We start from the raw sequence: 21,012 nt of genomic DNA, 5'->3' as shown, positions 1-21,012 counted from the left end.
GCTCTCAACTCTTCTTCATCAAAGCACTCTCTGAAGGAAGGAGTCCCTTGGCAGAAAGGCGATTCTGTTTTCAGCTTAGGCTAGCACAGGAGGTCAGTACATCTTTTTTGCTTCAGTTTTTCAGTTTGCTATTCATCGAGATTGATCAGCGTTCAGAAGCCTCTACACCCACTGCTCATCCTTCCTCCTTCTCCAGTCATCTTCCTTCTTCATTTATTCCCAATTTTGGTGAAGCTGGAAAGCTCAATGGGACGAACTATCCAATCTGGAAAGTCAAGATCCGAAGCCATCTGTTGGCACGGAAGCTGTGGAAGATAGTGATTGGGACCGAGGAGAAGCCGGAGGACATTGTGGACAAAAGAGGTGAAGTTTTAGTTGAAGCAAATGCGGATGAACTCAGTGCATGGGAGGAGAGGGATGCTCAAGCCTTAGCAATGCTAATTGGCACGACAGCAGATGCTGTGATTCCTCATATCCAGTTGGCAGAGATCTCTTCAGAGGCGTGGGCCATACTGAAGGAGCTGTATGAAACCGATAATGCAGCCCGTATCATTACTCTTCAGCATCAGCTTTATAGTCTTGATATGAATGAGGGTGATAGTGTGCATGACCATCTGACAAAGGTGAAAGTCGTGCGGGACCAGCTCGCAGCAGTTGGTCAGAAGGTGGACTCGAGTCAATTGGCGTTGTTCACACTCCACAAGTTGCCACGGAGTTTCAAAAGTTTTGTGACTACGGTCATTGCGGGTCAACGGACTAAGCCAATCACCTTTGAGGAGCTTGCTCCACTCCTGCTTCAAAAGGAGGCTCGAGAGAAACTCTTTACGCAAACCGACGAGAAGGCATTAGTGGCCAAAGACAAGCCTAAAAAAGGCAAGCCAAAGGAGTTCAAGAAGTCACAGGACACTGACCGAAAGAAGAAAATGTAGTGCTATTACTATGAAAAGCTTGGCCACTCCGCCAAAGAATGCCGAAAGAAGAAGGCGGATCAGAAGCGGAAGAGAGAAGCCAGGAACAAAGAAGAGCCTAAGAATGATTATGCCAATGTGACGACTGGACAGTTGTTTTTAATCAGTGAACATTGTTCAACATATGCAGTCAGTGAAGGTTAAGAGGGTTGGTATGTTGACAGCGGTGCTTCCAAGCACATGTCCAACAAAAGGACTTGGTTCAAAACCATGGAAAGTACACACCCGAATTCCAAAGTTTCTGTCGGGGATAGCCGGACGTGTCCTGTGAAGGGCATCGCTAGCATTCCTTTCATTACAACCGCGAGTGAGGAGAAGGATAACTCTAGAGTACTTTATGTACCCAACCTTTGCAAGAACTTACTGTCCGTAAGTCAGATGGACAAAAACAACATGGCAGTTCTCTTTCAAGATGGCAAGGTCACCGTGACATCCAAAGCAAATGGACAGATGGTGGCTCAAGGAGTTGAAGAGAACGGACTGTACCGCCTCAGTGCAATGTTGGTTCATGAAGACAACGGAAAGTCCAAACTTTGGCATGAGCGCTTCCGTCATGTCAGCTATGGAATCTTGGCCGAAATGTCAAAGTCGAAGATGGTGGATGGACTTCCACCAATTACAGGCAAGGATGATGTCTGTAGGGCTTGTCTAGAAGGCAAGCAGCACAGGGATAAGTTCCCACAAGAGGCCTCGTTTCGGGCCAGCAAACCACTTGAGTTGGTTCATGCCGACATTTGTGGCCCAATGTCTACAGCATCGTGGGCAGGATCCAGGTACTCACTTCTCTTTGTGGATGATTTCAGTAGAATGACCTGGGTATATTGTTTGGCTAAAAAGTCACAGGCTTTCGAGAAGTTCAAGGACTGGAAGGCCAGAGTTGAAAAGGAGACAGTTGTCGCAAGCATGGGATCAAGCGACAACTTGTCATGACAAGAGAAATGATTATTTAGTTAATTAATAGTCATTAGAACCCTATTATTGTTAGGCGCCAATTTGATGGTGCAGTTATATGTTTGTATTTATGATCGATCAAGCGGTGTAAACAGTACTGCCAAAACTATGTAACATTGGCCAATGATTAGTAATAAAGATGTGCACACACGTGTCTAGGTCCTAGGGGCAATAGGAAAGGGAAAGGGTGCATTAGAGTGCATTGAATGGTAGGTGCATGGGTCATAGGATAAGGGTAGGTGTAAATGGGAAGATGGAACTTGAGTGATCTCAAGGGACATTAATGAACGGGTATCACCCTTTCATTGTGAATCTCACGTAGCATTCTCTCTACCACATTGCATTCATCCGTCATCTCTCTCCCACCTTGCATGTAGGTCGAAAAAGAAACAAGTACTCTCACGAGGGCGCTCCTCCCCATTGGAGGGCCAATCGGCATTCAAATTCTGCATGCATCGCACACATTTGCATTTTCGAAAAGTGTGGATCTTCACATTTGGTATCAGAGCAGTGACGATCCACGAGCGGGACGAGAAGAGGGCGACAGTTGCGGACGACGGAAGTCGCAAGAGAGGTTTGCGGAAAAGGATCACGACTGACCGATCTCAAGGTTCTGAGACAAGGGATTTTTCTGAAAATTTCTGGTCTTCAACGGTGAACGGGGTGTCCTCACGGGGTGAATTGCCCCCCGCCCCCCCCCCATGTGAATGTACCCTTAAAATCCTTAAACCGTGAGGAAAAGGGATCCCCCATTCTCCCCAACGGAAAGTCGGATCGGAATAAGATTTTAAGGGAGTGATCCACCCATCAAGTACCCCCTATAACAGTATCTAGAGCTCCAATCCGCTCAAAACAAGTAGCCCAAACGGAGCGTACCAGTTTACAGCAGAAATACAAGAAGAAAAGCTTGAAAGAGAAGGGAAAGGAGGTCATTTTAACTGTCTTCTCAACACAAACGAAGCAAGAGTCGGATAAGTACCGCCAACTCTACAACACTTGACGTTTGCTGTAGAATAAACCTTTTTTTTTGAAATTACAGCAAGACATTTTCTCTCTTGTATTACTAAAAGGAAAGAATGGAAGGGGAAGGGACATATAACAATGAACTTATTCCTTTTCCTCCATTACCCCAAGGAGAGAGAGAAAGAACACCTTCACCCCCTCTTGAAGAGGATGGATTAGGTGAGAGTTATACACATCTTGAGTATGATAACCCACAAATAGATTCACAGCAATCTCTCCTTCAAGAACCTCTTGATAGGGAGTTCTCCTTTCGTAATGAAAGAAGAAATGACACCAGCCAAGAACAAGGGGATGAGTTCACGCCTTCAACTCAAAACCCAATACACATGGATTATAATCCACGTGCAAGAGGAAGAGAGGAGACGGTTGATAAGCTGGTTTTCCAGCTTAGCAATATGATTGAGCGGTCCATTATGACAAGGTTAGGGACTAAGAGGACTTTAAACTTCGGGGATGAAGAGTTGAGTACCCCTTCTAAGAGGTCCAAATTCCAACCGCGAGAGAGAATTGAGTTCCCCAAATATGATGGGGCAAGGGAGGCTGACAAAATCCTCAATTGGATTCGTCATTTTGAACTATACTTTGCCCATCAAGACAAGACCGAGCAAGAGAAGCTTGCTCTTGCCACATTGCATCTGCAGAAGGATACTCTAATGTGGTGGTCCTTGTCACAAACAGAAAAAGAGCCTATTCATGAATGGGCTAAATTCGTGGAGCAACTGAAAGCCACTTTCATGCCACCGAGGCATGAAGAGAACCTAACCTTTCGTTGGGAGAGGTTTACGCAGTTCGATAATGAGAGTAATGCAGATTTTACAGCCAGATTTTGGAAACTCTCTCTAGAGTTACCCGAAAAGAGTGAGGAAGCTAGGAGAAAGAAGTATTTAGCAGCTTTAAGCCCAAAAGTAAGGTACGAGGTTGAAATGTTTAACCCGAACACGCTTAAGGACCTCACTAACCTAGCTGAAATAGCCAAGAGGAAATTGAATCCTCGTAAACCCTTCAATAAGGAGGATGGGTCATCATCTAAGACCAACAATATACCCACTTTTAGGAACCCAAACCGGTTTAAGAATAATAAAGGGAAGGGTAAAGCTCTTGTAAGGAATGTGAACAGCCAATCACGTCCTAGATGGGTGCCATTTCCTTCTATGACTGACGAAGAGAAGAGGCACTTGATTAAGGAAGGAAGATGTTTCGGGTTTAAGAAACATAAGCCAGGGCACGTATGGCATAAGTGTCCCATTCTCTTGGCTAAGATTGCCAAGACGAATTCAGTAAAAGGGAAAGCCAAGGCATCCAAGCAGGAGGGTGAGGCTTCTACCTTGTCACCCTCGAAATCTACTGTGACTATTGAGCCAATAGTGAATGCTGTCCATTCAGCCAATACCTTTGGGCCTCATGATCTTTAAGGTGTATGGATTCGTGAATGGACAGAGAATAGTGGTTCTCCTAGATGATGGATGTAATTATGACCTAGTAAGTGATAGATTGGCAAAATTACTCCATCTTAAACCAGAACCTATAAAAAACATGTCGCTTTCATGAGCTTTTAGGGGACACCATGAAGAAGACACATCCATAGTACGGAATATTCCTTTTCGTATACAAAAATATAGAGATCGAAGGGATTTTCTAGTAGCCCCTTTACAAGCCCCTTTACAAGACGTTGACATGATTCTAGGTAAACCATGGCGGTATGATTTTAACCCTGCTATTCATCCTCATACTCATCATTGTTGCTTTGTACATAAGGATCGTAGGCGATCGGGACGTGTATACAATTCCATTGATTACTCCTACCCAAGCGAAAAGATTGGTAAAAAGAGGGGTAGATTGTAATCTTGTGTATATACGGGATTCACAAGATCTTCATATCTCAAAAGAAGATCGGAAGAGAAATGAGTTCCTTAGAGCTTATGAGGATCGATTTTCAAGAGATGACTCATTCGAATTGCCTAGGGAGAGAGAAGATGATCATGCCATAGACTTAGAGCCAGGAGCTTCTCCTCCATGTAGAGCCCCATACAGGATGAACAGGATAGAAATGGAGGAGGTAGAAAAACAAATTGAAGATCTGTTGCAAAAAGGCCTGATTCGACCAAGCAGTTCTCCATTTGGAGCACCTGTATTATTGGTTAAGAAGAAGGATGAATCATATCGTATGTGTATAGATTACCGTGCTTTGAATAAACTTACGATTAAGAACCGGTATCCGATTCCAAGAGTGGATGATTTATTGGATATGCTTAAAGGTGCTAAAGTTTTTAGCAAATTGGATTTGAAATCTGGTTATCATCAACTTCGTATGGAGCGAATTTTTGCTGCTGACCAGTTTGCAAAGGATATGTCACAGGTTATTGAGCAGGTAGATGGGACTGAAGTTCTTACTCCGGAACAGATCGTGTACCGTAAAGAGAAGAGTACTCGTGGAAAGAAGAGATATATGTATTTACTGAAGTTTAAAAACCAGCCAGCTAGTGATGCACAATGGATGGAAGAAGAGTTCTTTACAGATTTTCCACAGATACTCGCAGATTACAAAGAGGCGATGCAATGGCAGAAGTAACAAGAGAAAGTGCATGTAAGAGGAAGAGACAAGTAATAATCCAGAAGAGGACTTCTGCTCATTCAAGCAGGAGGGAGTGTCATGACAAGAGAAATGATTATTTAGTTAATTAATAGTCATTAGAACCTTATTATTGTTAGGCGCCAATTTGATGGTGCAGTTATATGTTTGTATTTATGATCGATCAAGCGGTGTAAACAGTACCGCCAAAACTATGTAACATTGGCCAATGATTAGTAATAAAGATGTGCACACGCGTGTCTAGGTCCTAGGGGCAATAGGAAAGGGAAAGGGTGCACTAGAGTGCATTGAATGGTAGGTGCATGGGTCATAGGATAAGGGTAGGTGTAAATGGGAAGATGGAACTTGAGTGATCTCAAGGGGCATTAATGAAAGGGTATCACCCTTTCATTGTGAATCTCACGTAGCATTCTCTCTACCACATTGCATTCATCCATCATCTCTCTCCCACCTTGCATGTAGGTCGAAAAAGAAACAAGTACTCTCACGAGAGCGCAACAGCTCACAGGGAGCAATACAAAATACAGCAAAGTGCTGGAGAATACTGAAGGACTCTCTCTCTCACAAACTGCTCCAGATATGAGTGCACAGCACAGCCTTGGAAGGAGGCTTTCAGTCTTGCACTGGATGCTAGAAACAATGAAGGAGTGGACCTTTTATAGGCACTGCCCAGGCCCCTTGAGTTGACCGACCAGCAAGGTCGGTACCCTGTCTGGTGGCCGACCAGGTGGGCCCTAGAAAACCGACCAGGGTTGGCCCTGGTCGGTGGCCCTGGTTGGGTCGACTTGGCCTGCCACAGGCCCCTATTTAAGGGTGCCCTGTGCAGCCAGTCTGCGCAGCTGTAGGCACCTCCAAGTGAGGCCTAAGGCCCCTGTTTTCCTGCTGTTGCAGGAAGTGACCAGCCCGTGTGCTGGTCGCCTCTTTCTGCCTCTGTTTCTAACCTGAGTCTCTCTCTCCCAGCCCCCCTACCTCTCACTGCCCCTTGTCCCCTCAAATCAGGGGCTCACAGGTGGGCACAGTGAGTTTCTAACACCCCCCCTCAATGTCACAACTGTGGGCAAATCCCCATGCGTTTGATGAGGTGCTCCATCTGTTCTCGAGGGAGTGCCTTCGTGAAGAGGTCGGACAAGTTGTCGGCAGTCGGGCAGTACATGAGCTCGATCACGTCATCGATGATGAGCTCTCGGACAAAGTGGTAATGAACTTCGATGTGCTTGGTCCGCGCATGGTACACTGGATTCTTGGCAATGGCTATGCAACTCTGATTGTCGCACATTCGCATTGTTGCGTCCTCCTGACACACGTCCATGTCTTCCAGAATCCACCTCAACCACAGTGTCTCACAGGCTGCTGTACACGCGGCTCTGTACTCTGCCTCTGTAGATGAAAGGGCCACTGTGGGTTGTTTCTTACTCAGCCAAGAGATGGCACCAGATGCAAGTAAAAAACAATACCCTGTTGTTGATCTTCTGGTGTCAGCATCACCCGCCTAATCACTGTCATAGAACCCGCGTAGTTCGATGCCTTTGGTATAGGTGATCCCGTAGGTGCAAGTACCCTTTAGATACCTCAGCACCCGTAAACCTGCATCCCAATGACTCGTCCTGGGAGAAGCAGAGAACTGGCATAATAGCCCAACTGCATAACAAATATTAGGTCGAGTATTGGTAAGGTAAAGCAAGCTTCCTACCAATCGTCAGTACAGAGGAGTATCGACCGGCTGAGATGTGTCGTGAACACTTAGCTTGAGCCCGACCTCCATGGGAGTTACTGCTGTCCTGCAATCCTCCATCTGAAATCTCTTCAGAAGTTCTCTACAATATTTCTCCTGTGAAATGAAGATCCTATCTTTGGCCTGCTTCACTTCTATCCCAAGGAAGTAGTGTAATAACCCAAGGTCGGTCATTTCAAACTCAGTCATGAGTAGCTCCTTGATCTGGGAAATCTTCTTGACATGGTCACCTGTCAAGATAAGATCACAACATAGAGGATGAGTACCAATTGCAACCCCTTCTCATTGAACAAGTAGAGGTTTGCCTCAGAAGGGCTTTGACTTAGCCCTATCTTTTGCAAGAATACATCTATCCTTTGGTACCAAGCTCTGGGGGCCTGTTTCAGCCCGTATAACGCCTTCTTCAACCTGCAGACTTTTAATGGGGACCCTGGATCTTGAAAGCCTTGTGGCTCTTCTACGTACACCTCCTTCTCCAGGGTTCCATTAAGGAATGCGGACTTCACGTCCATTTGAAAAATAGGCCAATGGAATTGGGCAGCAAGGGCAATCACTGTCCGGATAGTAACCATGCGAGCTGTGGGAGCAAAAGTTTCATCAAAATCCATGCCTTCAGTTTGAGCAAAACCTTTGACCACTAACCTTGCTTTATACTTATCCAAGCTGCCGTCTGATTTGAATTTAAGTTTGTATACCCACTTAGTGCCGATGACTTTCCGTCGCGGGGGCCTCGCTACTAAGTCCCAGATATTGTTCTTCAGGATAGCATCCATCTCTGCCTTCATGGTAGCCTGCCATTCTGGATTGTCCTTCGCCTCCTCGAAGGTCCTTGGCTCGTCAAGTTGAGCCACCAATGCAAAATTCACGGATGGGGTCTTTTGAAGACGTTGGGACCGACGCAATCCGGAACTGCTACTCTCAAGTAATTCGGTGACCCGAGGTACCATTGGGGCAACCTTTTCTGCTTCTCAGTGGGAGGAGGAACTGGAACTGCTTCTGGAACATCCTGCTTTCTCAGTATCTTGTGGAACATCAGCTTCTGATTTCGCCATCATTTGGATGGTCAACCTGGGGCGGGGTGGGTTCGGGGGTTGAATAATCTCCTCCTCCTCAATCTGAGGCTCTTCCTGGGGTTAAGGTTCCTTTTCCTCGAAAACCACATCTAGACTGATAAGGATCTGCTTCTTTACTGGGTCGAAGAGTCGATAGGCCTTGGACTCTTCGCTATACCCAACAAAGATACATTTTCTGCTCCGAAAATCAAGCTTGGTCCTGTCTTCCTTGTGCACATGCACCCATGCTTTAGAACCAAAAATGCGAAGATGACTGATAGAGGGCTTCTTACCATAAAATGCCTCATATGGAGTCTTGTCCTGATGGCCTTCATCTTGGTCCTGTTGAGAATGTGTACGGCTGTATTGATAGCTTCACTCCAATAGGCTTTAGAAAGGTTCCTCCCTCGGAGCATAGCAAGCCTTGTCTCTGTGGTGGTTCTATGCTTCCTCTCGGCTACCCTGTTTTGCTGAGAAGTATGTGCTGTGGTGAGTTGTGTGAAGATCCACACTTTTCGAAAATGCAAATGTGTGCGATGCATGCAGAATTTGAATGCCGATTGGCCCTCCAATGGACCCACCATCCGGTGGATGAATATACTCTCTCTCTCTCTCTCCGTCCAAGTTATTTCTGAGTGAGTGTTTATTGCATCTGTGATCATCTATCTGAGTTGAGTGTGTGTAAGAGTTGGAGAGATCTTGGGTGGAGGTTTGAGTGATTCATTCCCTCCTATTCTCTAACACACTGTCTCTACCTAGAGGGGAGTGGCTTCGGTCCTTTGTCACGACTGATCCATTTCCATGACCAAGTCTGTATCGGGCTTTATTTGATGGAGATGCGGCAACACAAGGAGACGCTTCTACGACAGATCAGAGAGCAACAAGGGATGGTCATACCACTACAGGACATAGAGGGTGACCCGGCACAGCGACACGTCACAGACTTCTATACATTTGAGTCAGCCTCCGAACATAGGGGAATGGAGGAGGAGGAGCTAGCCGACATGAGAGCAATCTGGATGAGCAGCCGGCACAGTATCACCAAGAGAGGGACGCAAAGGCCACATGTGCGACAGAGAGCCCCTAGGATACACTCTATTGAGGTCTGACCTATCACAGCTTTCCTCAAGGGAGACCGATAGAGACGAGGGGTCACCCTAGACATAGCCCAGAGAGTCTAGAGAGCGAGGAGACCGCGTCCCCCACCGCAACGTGAGACAACTCGACAAACGCAGATACAAGACATCTTCGCAGCCTCCATGATAAGCATTCTCTTTGGATCTTCCTTTGACCCAGCTGGAAGTGTTTCATCACTATTTTGAGTAGTAGCTGCTCCAGTCTGGGGCGGCTATGAATGTACATTCTTTCTAAATAGGAGAGGCTGTGTACCCTACATGTATGGTGTGGGAGGGTGGCTGGACTGTGTACTCTACCTGTATGGAGAGGCTAGGTACGTGGGGCGCACGGTGGTTTTTGGGCGAGGGGAGGGGGGGATAGGCCCGTAAGAAGGGACCATCGCAGCAGCTAGCAGCCGAGCAGCATTGAGCCAGCTAGGAAGCAGCAGCAGTCGAGCATGCAGCCAGGGGCAGCAGTCATGGATTCGGACCTAGAGGTGCCCTCATAGTCAGTTCCTAGCGGCCATGTCGGGATGTACAGCTTGTATTCATGCGCCAGGTTGTCTTTCCAGTTCAGCAGCAATAGAATGCTCTCTTGTTGCCATTCCATGATGTCGCATCTCTTACCTCATTTGATGTTTTCTTTCAATTCATTTTAAGTAGACTGTTGCAAGTATTATCTGCACCACATCTGCACGCCAACTTTATGACTCTTTGGCACACCACCTGACTCGAGTTGGCAAAAAGTGCACTGGGAGCAGCCCGCAACACAGCAACCGACGACCAAGCGCAGAACAAAAGTCTTGAATATGATTTTGCAAGGCCATCGAATGCTTTCTGCGACTAAATTCAGAACCAAGAATACAGATTGATTATTACATCACCACAATTTGATTGGCATAATAGCATACCTGTGTGCTTGCATCAGGCCGAGCTTGAACGGACCAGACTGAAGCTCTGCCCACCTGTTGGTGCACACATTGACTGTAAGACCTAGGCCATCGGCATAGAAGCGAGCGGCGCGAGGCACATCCTTATGCAGCATCACCACATATTTGAGGAGAGCCATAAGTTCACTAGTCGTGCAAAGGAGTGAGAGGCGTTCCACTCATTATCTCCATATCCAAGTTAACATGCCAGCATGAATGCTTCCTTGTTAGGGATCATACGTTGGAAGACGGTAGCAACGTTGTGAAACGTTTGAGTTCAAATTTAAATATTAACATAAGGTGGCACAGCCTCTACTCCCTTTTAGGAAAACATAAACTTAAAAACCAAATCAATATATTTCCAAGCACAGGAGTAGCACGAGAGTAGAGAACTATGTAAAAGGAGAGGGAAGAAAAGGGAGTAAATGGAGCTTTACACCATAGAGTTAAGTCTTCTTTCAACACAATGACATACTTTTTACCTTGAAATGATTTGTGCGAATGGCCTTCTGAGGTCCCATGCGACCATTTAGAATGGCTTACCACTTTTATGAGTTCCTATTTGTTGGTGATAGTTTGTTGCATCTTAGGTGAACAAAAGCACCTATGAGATAGGGTAAGTATGAAAGTATTCAATGAGCAGGGCTTGTGAAATGAACAATCAAGGTGGCTGTCTTGTGTATGTGACATACAATAGATCCTTCTGTATGAACCTTGAGATGAAAGGATATGGGCACAAATTGTGAATAATTTCGCTAATTAGATTTCCTAGATGTTGCAAGGCTGGAAATATCTACATGTTGCTTGGAAACTCAAACCTTTAATCTACATAGAACTACTTGTGAACATACCCATTTTAGATGCATCCATTCTTAGTTGGAGTGGTTGAAAGAAATTTAATTGTCTCAAAATTTGTGTTAGATATTACCATTCTTTTGAAACATGGAAAATGCTTTGGCACTTAACTTCCTCTTGAAGCAATTTGCAAAAGAAAATGATGATTGTATAAAATTTGCCAAAAAAATGCATAGGACTCTACCATTACAAGAAACCTTTGTAGCTACTTGGCCAAAGATGGAGTGGGAAAATATGTGACTACTTTCACCTTATCAAGGTTGATGTCTAAGCATATTTGAGAATTTTGTGTCTAAAACTTTGCCTTTTGTTTGTGCCTGGAAATTTAAAATTGTGCAAAGAATCTTGGTTGTGCTCATAGCATTCATTAGTAACTTGAGGCTTGCTACTTTTAACCAAAAATATATTCTAACTATTAATGTGTTTCATGAAAATATTATCTATGCATGCTATTGCCCCTCCTTGTTGAATCAAGTTTTCAAAAAATGTCATTGATTTTTCTCTAGAACATGCTTAGCATATTGGTAGATTCTTAGCTTCGGTGATTTCCTTTACTATGCATGCCTATGTTCCCGTAAATTTGTATATTCCAGTTCTAAGTTTGGAAAATTACCTTTGGAGTGTCCTTAGACTTCATTGGGATCTATCAAGAACTACTATAGTTTTATTCAAGAGAAGAAGTTGGATGCTCCTAATTAAGTCTTCAACTCTAGGCAAAGGTAAAAGGCCATTATTAGGAACAGCATTTCATGGTCAAATTTAATATAAAAGCAAAGATCTCTATTCTAAAAACAAATGCAGCTTAGCTACCCATGTCTTGGTTGAAGTTAAATCGACTTTGTTTTTGATAATTTTTTCTATGAGAGCATTTTCTTAAAGTAACTTCTTTTGGGTTATCATTGTCAATGCGAAATGCATGGAACATAAGGTGTTTAGGATGGTGTAAATTGCACCTTCCTAGAGAGAGGACTACAAAGAGATAAGGGTCGAGAATCCGAACCCTAACCCTAAGGGATGAAGAAGCATACATTCTTCTTCTTCTTCTTCTTCATCACAATGTAGTGTGCAATGAGCAAGTGTTGTGGTATTCTCGCCCTCACTTTAGTGCATTCAATTTTCATAGTCCACTGCACAGTGTTGGTAGCCTCCTTGATTTAGAGTGGTGGAACATGAAGGGAGAAGAGGTTCTTAGGTCATAAACGACTTCTATAGGGTGTATTATCCACCGTATGCTAAGTCCACTAAGTGCTACAATGAGCTAGCTAAGGATTGATGAAATAAATATTTATTTACATTTGCCAATGTGCAAGCACTAGCTCAAGTACACCTATGTGGACATGGTGGGATGATCAATAGTGCTAGTTGTGAACTTTTATGTCCTATTGCCATGAGGATTTTAGCACAACCATGCTCCAACTTAGGTGTTAAAATAAATCAGAGCCATCTCAACTTTTCCACCTTGCTTTGAGGAATAGACTCTTAGAAGATTGAGTTTAGAAGCTTGTATATATTTACTAATTATAAAATATCACCTACATTAAATGATCAGAGATACAAGGATGTTCCAAAAAGGGTCTATTGTTCTTCAGCTAATCACCTTTCCCTATGTAGACTACCCAAACAATCTAAGTAGTCCAAACAAGATAGAAGGCAACACCTTATAGAGGGCTCCTTCTATGCAAACATTCTATGTATTCCAAACATAGGAGAATCTAAAAGGCTGAAGGCAACACCTCTAAGGAGAATGATGAGGAAGAGGACAAGGAGGAAGATCTTATTGGCCTTCAACACCATAGTGATTGTGGGTGTTGCGATGATGACTTTGACAATCAAAATGATGATTACCCTTGAAAGTCGACTATTACTTGAAATAGGAATGATCACATCCAATCAGGGAGGACGATTGCTTCCAAATGTGATTTAAAGTGCAATAAACTTTCTCACCCATGTGTGAATTGTTTCATTTATGCACCATTGGGATTTATTAAATAAATAAAACTCGTGTCTAACTGAATCTAAATAATATATGAAAGTAGTACTTTTTTTTTTTGGGGGCAAAAAAGAGACTTCTATTAAGTAAGAAGGAAACTCGCTAGAGTAAGCTCTGAGCAGAAATACATCATGCTAAGCATGTAATAAAAACACCTCAGAAAAATGAGATAGAAAGAAACCAAGGCTGAGGCTGAAAATGCCAACTCAACCCTATAGAAGTCTCAGCAAGGAAGGGAGAGTCTCTCCAATCCCTGAGAAAAGTAACTCTCCTAGAGGAGCTGCTCGCGAGGATCCCTGCATGGTCGCCTATATGGCCATCAAAGTGTATACCGTATCTGTCCAAGTACTGGCCAAGATCTGAGAAGGGTGAACTTGAGAACCCTCCATAGCCTCAGTGCATCTGGCTCTCTAAATGTGCCATGCTGCAATGCTAGCTAAAACCTCCCATGGAGAGTCGACCGAGGAATGAGCAGCTCTGAAGAGAGTGGCCGAAAGTAGTACATTTTTGAAATGCCATTACTTAATAATTCATTTAATAAAGAACATATATCCATGTCTAAAAAATGATAATCATTATATTTAGTCAAAGAATGTGTTGCCAATGTATGTGGAGGTTTCTATATTAAAAACCTTATTTGCCTTTTCAATTGTCATCCAAAGAACATTCTCCACTGGTCTCCAAAGCATGTATAACCAATGCATATGGATGCCAATACTTCGATTCAATGAAAATTGCTATCACATACATGTGCCTTTCCATCAAGTTTTTGATTTTATAGAAGAAATAATAATCATAACAAGAGATGCCCCATTGTGGTCATGAATCCATTTTTCATAGATGTTATAGTAGTGCTTCACATATGACCACCTATGAGAACTCCCTCCAAAATCTCTCCACTAGATGGTAATTGGTCCAAGAAAATGAAAGCATAATGACATGGCCACTCCAATAAAATTGTGGACCCAAATCTCACAAGCTCACATGCCAAAATGATTTTGATGCATCTTAACAATTGCAATAAGTACATCATTAGGATTTATTACAAATCATTAATTTAAGAAGTCTAAATTTAAAAAACTAAAATAATTCCAAATCAAACCAAAGCAAATGAATCTCTATCTTTATTGTGTCTACTATCAATGTGCCTCTCTCTCTCTCTCTCTCTCTCTCTCTCTCTCTCTCTCTCTCTTCCCCCCCCCTTACACACTCCTCCTGAGAAATCAAAAAATCATTGTCATCCTTCCGAATGTGTCCTATGCAATATTGAAGTGGTAGACTTGGTCTAGCAAAAGGGAAGTGCTTCCCCAACCTAGAAAGAATTGGAGAAAGCAAAGAGAAAGAGATTGAGAGGACATTGAAAGGGAAGAAGAGGTTGAGAGGAGGAGGTTGAGAGGAAGGTCATGAGTGAATGGGGATAGTTTGGGAGGACTCCTAAGAGGTGTTTGGAGGGGGGAGGGGGGGGGCACTTTTCAAAAAAAATATTTTTTTGAGAGAAAAAAAATATGTGAATGTTGAGGTCCCTTGTGTATTCCTGACTGTGTAGACTATTGCAATATGACTCCACAAATAAGAAAGTGGGGTGGGGAGATGGGGAGAAAGAGTGGAAAGGGGATGAGAAGGAGGAGTATGAAGGGGGAGGAGAGAGAGAGAGTGGAAAGGGGATGGGAAGGAGGAGGATGAAGGGAAAGAGAGAGAGGGAGTGGCAATCACAAGGGCACTACAATGGAAACAAGAGAACGCTCAAAACAACTCATGGAGAGAAAGAGACTTGTATTCCAAACTTGTGCAAACAAGTGAAAACCATAGTCAAACTTTTGGTCTTATATACATCTCACCTTTTGAAGGGAGGACCAACCCTATTCTCCTATTTTCACACTCTCTTGCCTCTCTTTTTGCACCTAGGCTCAAGCTACTACGGGGGTTGTATGATTCCTTGGAGTGAGGTGAAGAGAGCTAAGATGCCGTGTTGGTCTAGTGGTATGCCGTGTTGGTCTAGTGGTATGCTCCTAGGATGGCTTTATGTGCAGCTCTAGCATGTCTTGTTGTTCATTGTTGAGCCCACTCTCGTTCAGTTCTTGGATTGCTTTACCTTTGCCTTTCTCTTTTCGGGCCTCCTATTTTGCACACAGCTTGGCTGCTTTACACTCCACCTTCTCGTTCTTGTGCTACTACATGTAGGCTTTATATTCTTGCTCTTCCACTATTGCCTTGTCATTTGCCGAGTATTCTTCCTTGGTAGCCTTCTCCTTATTTCTTTTGGTCGGTGTGATGTTGAGAGCTTGCCTTGAGGTGGCAATGGTACTGTCTAAGGCACTAGGGAGATTTATTTTTTTGCCAGACCATGAGCTTCACGGGAAGGCTTGATTCCTCATCATGTGGTAGGGTATCAACATGAGTAGCATCGAATTACTGATCTTGTGTTCATGATGGGAGAAGAGGTTACGGAGCACCTTATCGAAATACATAGCCCAATTGGTGAGCTAGGGTTGGTGCAAGTGGGCCAACAAATTTGGGATAATATTACTAGGATGGTTCACCATCTCCACCTTGGTTAGGAACTATAGAGTCCATGCGGGTTTGATCTAGATCGCATCAAATGGAACACCGCCCCTATGCTTCTTAGTAGTCAATGCCACCACCACCACCCGGAGTTGTTTGTCCAAACTTCAGACATTCTTGTACCCTTACACCACAACTCAAAGTTAGTATGACACCAACACAGTGTCGATGTTGAGGTGGTGTTGGCCCTCTGCATTACAATGAATGTGACATCCGTTGCTACATTGTAACTGACAAGGAATTTTGTAGGTAGAGACATATCAATGCAGCATGGGAGCATGTTGGCAAGGCCTTGTAGTCGGAGAGCTTGTAGATGTAGCTAGACTTCAAGGTCACGGAGAACCTCATAGCATTGTGCCATGTGGTAGTCCAGGATGTACTCATAGATGGTGTTGTACTTGTACTTGGAGTGGATGGCTTGGCTACCTAGATCATTCAACCATTGTGAGCCCACTGGGAGTGCATTGTTTATACAATGTCATATTCGATATCCATTTGAGGCTCTACTACCTCCTCCATTCCTCTTCTTTTGTTGTCGAGAACCGCTTGTCTGATTTTTGGATTAGCTTTGTCTAAATCTCTTCATCATTGACTCGGGACGGCATTACAAGGACACAGGGTGGAATGTGGAAGTGTCAGTGGATTGTCTGGCGGTGAGTAAAGGAGTCGGGACTAGACTAGGAATATCCTTCTTGAACTCAAAGTCTAGTTTAGGATCCAGGGGGAATGACAGGGGAGGCTTTTGATGAGGAGCCGGTGGATGAGGATGAAGCTAGAAGGAAGGTGGATAGGAATCTTGCAGCAGAGGCTGTTGACCGTCGGGAAGAGGTACCATGGAGTCATCGATGTGGACTTTAGTGGCCGTGGCCTTCTCATTCCACATAAAAAATGTTGTCATACGTCAGCTTCCTCCTTTAATTTCGTAGGTTCTTGTGTGACTACTCTATTTTGGGGAGTAGTTTCTTGTGCTACTGCAGATTCTTTTAGGAATGCAGAAATGGAGTTTGTTGGCAGTCCCCCTTTTATGTGTAGCTCCGTGGTATGTTCTTATGCTACTTGTCCATTGTTAGGAGCAAATTCTTGTGCTACTACCACATGGATGTTGCTTGATTGACTTTGGAGATGCAATCCTCTCATAATCATCTTGAGACTTCCTTTAAGAGTTCTAGTTGTAGGTTCTTGTGGTTCTATCTCTCTTTGCAAAGTCACTCGTGGCTAGCTATTACTAATAATATTGTACTCTAGAAAACTTTTGTATCAATAGCCTTGGATTTGCCTCTCTATAGATGTGGTGGTGTTGCCACATTTTTGATAAATGGGTAGCTAGGAGTGGGGATTAGGTTGGCAAGGCTTAGGTACCCAAATATGGGCATTTCCTTCATAGTATCCTTGGGCCTTTAGTTACTCATCGCAAATGACTTTTCTGCATTAGGGACCTTGATACCTACCTTCTTTTCGAGGCATCCTCTGCATGACGGGGGGAAGGGGAGTAGGATACTGATAAACTAATATTGGCATCTAGATATACTTTTCCCCTTTGAAATAGTGTTGGGCTTGAAGTATCTCTTTTTGTACCCACGTCTTATGACTCCTCTATCGCCTTCTTCTAGCCCTTGTCAAGCCGGGGCTTGAATCTTTGGGAGTAAGCTAGTAGGTGGACTGGTTTGCTGGAAAGGTCTTAGCTTTATGGATGTTGGCATGGCTTTTGTGGCACCTCCAGAGAGGGCTACCACAGAAGTATGGCCCCCATGCGTTAGTGTGCCTATGCATTGTTGCCAGTCAATTTGGTAATTGATTTGCTAGCACCAACCTCTGCCCAAGATTACCTATTCATCTATTGTGCTTGTGGGCATCCCCTTATAAAAAGCAACTTTCTACCCTATGGTTATTTACTATTGTGTCCGTCTCCACATAACCAAGTTCGGGCATGCCTTGATCATTAATGGCTTGGACGATGGCAGGGCTGGGTTTAAGAGGTACCTTTGATAGTCATTCCCATACCTCCTACAAGTTGAGGTTGAGATTTTGAATGTTGGTATAATAAGAGCTACACTCCAAATTTGAAATGCTGGTATATAAGGGTTCATATATGAAACAGATCACAATGATTGGTTATTTCCAATTGTGGTGGTGCTTAAAAAGAATGGAAAATTATGTGTTTGGGTAAATTATTGAAAGCTAAATGCCCAAATTGTGCCAGATCCATTTTTGATTTCGTTTATAGATTGGATACTTGACTAGGTTGCATGCCATGAGATGTACTCATTCATGGATGGCTACTGTGGATATAACAAAATTTCCATTGCCCTTGAGGATTAGTCCAAAATTTCTTTCATAATCGAATGAAGGTCATGTCATTCAGTCTACGTAATGCACCGTTTACCTTCCATAGATTCATGGGTGACACATTTCAAGATTATTTGACCTTTTGTAATTTATTTAGATTCTATGTTTATTTGGCAATATCTATGCATCTTTTGTACCTCAAGAAACTCTTTGACAAGTGCAGACAAGCAATAATTTTCCTAAACCTGGTGAAAAGTGCTTTTTGTGTATGAATATATGTATTAATTGCTCATGTAATTTCCAAAGAGGGCATTTCGACTAAGATGAACAAGACCCAAGCCATTGAAAAGATGCCTGAGCTAGAGAATCTGACATGGATAAGGTCTTTTGTTGGATTCATTAGCTTCTATAGATGACTGTGAAAGATTTTTCCAAGATTGTAGCTCTATTATATGAGATGACAAAAAAAGATACTAAATTTCAATAATGAACTGCTAAATTGTCTGCATCATTTCATGAATTGAAGAAATGCACATTTGAAACACCTATCTTGAGCCAATTGAGATGGGATATTATGTTCATGTTCATGTAGATGCCTTAGGATTTGCTATTGGTAGCATATAGGCACAACCAAGTTGGAGATTAGATTATCCAATGTACTATGCAAGCAAGTTGTTACTGCCCCTGAGTTTAACTATAGCACATGTTGAGAAACCATGATCAACATCATGTGATTATATGTGCACAGCACTAACCCAATAGAGTGCTATAAAGGAAAGGGTTAGATGCCCTAACCCTAACCCTAACCCTAAAAGGGTTTGTATATATTCTACAAATTCAACTAAATCTAGTGTACAGTTAGTCATTTGTGGTGTGCTCTCTAGCTATGCCATCTCTCCTCATCTCCACTCTTCTCCTCTCCCTCTTCATATTTTGTCATGGTATCGGAGCTCCCTTGCCTTCCGTTGAGGCATTGCAATCCATATGAGAGAGTGTGATAGATTGAGACTGATTGAGAGATTCATGAGTGTTCTCTTCCGTTGAGAGGACTTCCGCTTTCTTGAAAGAGAATTTTTATCCATATTTTCTGTTCATTCTCTTTATTCCCTTGAGAGATTTCCATTGTGAGATCCCTTGTGAGAGAGACCTTTTGTGTATTCCTTAGTTCATTGAGAGAGATTTTAGAGAAGTTCTTCTCCTTATGTAGAGAGAGATTTTTCTTGAGAGTTTGTTTTTCAACTCCACTTTGCAACAGGGACTTTACACACTCAAGCAACAAATATGCAACTTTACAAGGTGGTGTAGATCTGCGCGAAGATGGCTCTACAGAGCCCTGTGTAGCCTTTGAGGCACCCAACAGCCTTTACTTGGTTGGACCAGCTGCAAACAAATTCCTATGTGCCAGTGACTCAAGATACAAGTAGCCCAGTAGTTCCATAACTGACTGACCACAACACATCCATAGCAAGGAGCAGCGTGCAAGGTCTCTACAATGACCACTAGCAGTTGGCTGCTGTCAAGACCCTAACTCCAACAGACTCCACAAAAAGTGGCTCCTCAATGGCCTCTACCCCTCTAGTGACATAGAACCTCCATCGACTCCTCTGATCTCACACAAGCCAATCTCTGATTTGGCCAACGTTCACTACCAAAAGCGATGCTCACGCAACAGACACCCCAGCTCCAAATAGGCAAATGGTCTAGTGGCTGCAACAGAGTGCCCACCGACAAACCATGCACGATGAAACCCTCTTGGCTAATACTTTAGGACAAATGGGAGTATGTCGATGGGTCTATACCTAGACCATTGGACAATCCATCTAGTAGTAGCTCTACTCCACCTATTGTCGCAGCACCAGTAGCATGAGATATAGCGATATCTATAGCTAATTGCAATTAAAAAGAGGGTTTCAGCTATCAAGTCGATCGATAGCAGTGCATCATCTCATGTGACAAAACCTCAGGAATGGTTTACAGAGATGAAGCCATTAGAAGGTCAGAAGAACGTTATCTACCCGGCAGATAATACACCGAATCTAGTTCAAGGGAAAGGCATTGTCCCTATGAACAATTTCATTGGTATGAAAGGATTAGTGAAAGATGTACTCTATGTTCCGAAGCTCAACAAGAACCTCTTATCAATTGGTCAAATGATAGAACACAACTACTGAGTCATCTTTGATGGAGATGAATGCATGATCAGAGACAAATCCAAAGGATATTAGCTAGTAGGAAAAGTAGTCAAGGAAGGACGCTTGCTCAAAATGCTAGCTACAGTACCAGATTTTCATGCAATGTCAGATCAACCACAACAAATGCCACTTTTCGCAAAATGGCACAAGAGATATATGGACATGTCAATTTCAAAAGCTTGATTGAGCTCAAAAATTAGAATATGGAAATTGGAATTCCTAAGCTACAATTTCTTGGATGAACGATTTGTATTGGTGTTTTCTCAGCTAAGCGCACATCCACTTCGTCTGTGGGGGTTAAAGGTCACTATGCCTTTACCCCGGTTATGTACAATACTTAAACACATATATAAATGAATGAAAAAGAAGATTAGGGTGTTCTGCACCCACCAAAACTTGTGTGGCTCTCTATTTCTCTCTCTCCCTCTTCCGTTCTTGCTTCCGTTGAGAGCACTCACAACTGATATTAGAGCCCGGGTGATCTAGCTGAGCGTGCGTGAATGCTTGAAGCTCAACAGCTCTGTGGGAGGAAGGAGAAGCTCTGTGGGAAGCTTTGTGGGTGACTTTACTTGCATCCGAGTGTGTAGAGACCTTGGAGGAACCTTTGGAAAAGTCACTTTGGTTTTGCGAAGTGGTTTTGAGAGCCTGTTAAGTGTTTTCAAAGAAAAAGTCGTTTTTTGAGCTTTTTCCTGTTCCGTTCGATGACAGAGACTCCGTATTGACTTGTAGAGGCAACTATTGCTTGCTTTTGGTGTCCACTTCACTTC

At 43.4% G+C, this 21,012-nt stretch overlaps 1 protein-coding gene across 3 annotated transcripts in view; it reads right to left on the bottom strand.

Moving 5' to 3' along the window:
• LOC147891504 (uncharacterized) overlaps positions 1–10,737 on the bottom strand; it is an 82,918-nt gene extending 72,181 nt beyond the window's left edge. For 2 of the 3 annotated variants that reach the window (XM_087388418.1, XM_087388419.1), the window contains exon 1: positions 10,343–10,737. In XM_087388418.1, coding sequence (XP_087244544.1) covers positions 10,343–10,500 — 158 coding nt within the window. In that variant the 5' untranslated portion in view covers positions 10,501–10,737. The remainder of the gene's footprint in view (positions 1–10,342) is intronic. The other variant, XM_087388417.1, reaches the window with a different exon arrangement.
• Positions 10,738–21,012: the final 10,275 nt, after the last annotated feature.

This window comes from Dipteris shenzhenensis, chromosome 17 (genome assembly GCF_047967505.1).
Source record: "Dipteris shenzhenensis isolate YYH24624 ecotype China chromosome 17, Dip_SZ_1.0, whole genome shotgun sequence".
NCBI classification, from domain to species: Eukaryota; Viridiplantae; Streptophyta; class Polypodiopsida; order Gleicheniales; family Dipteridaceae; genus Dipteris; species Dipteris shenzhenensis.
Note: the sequence above shows the minus strand (reverse complement) of the source record. Positions and strands in the feature narration are given on the sequence as shown.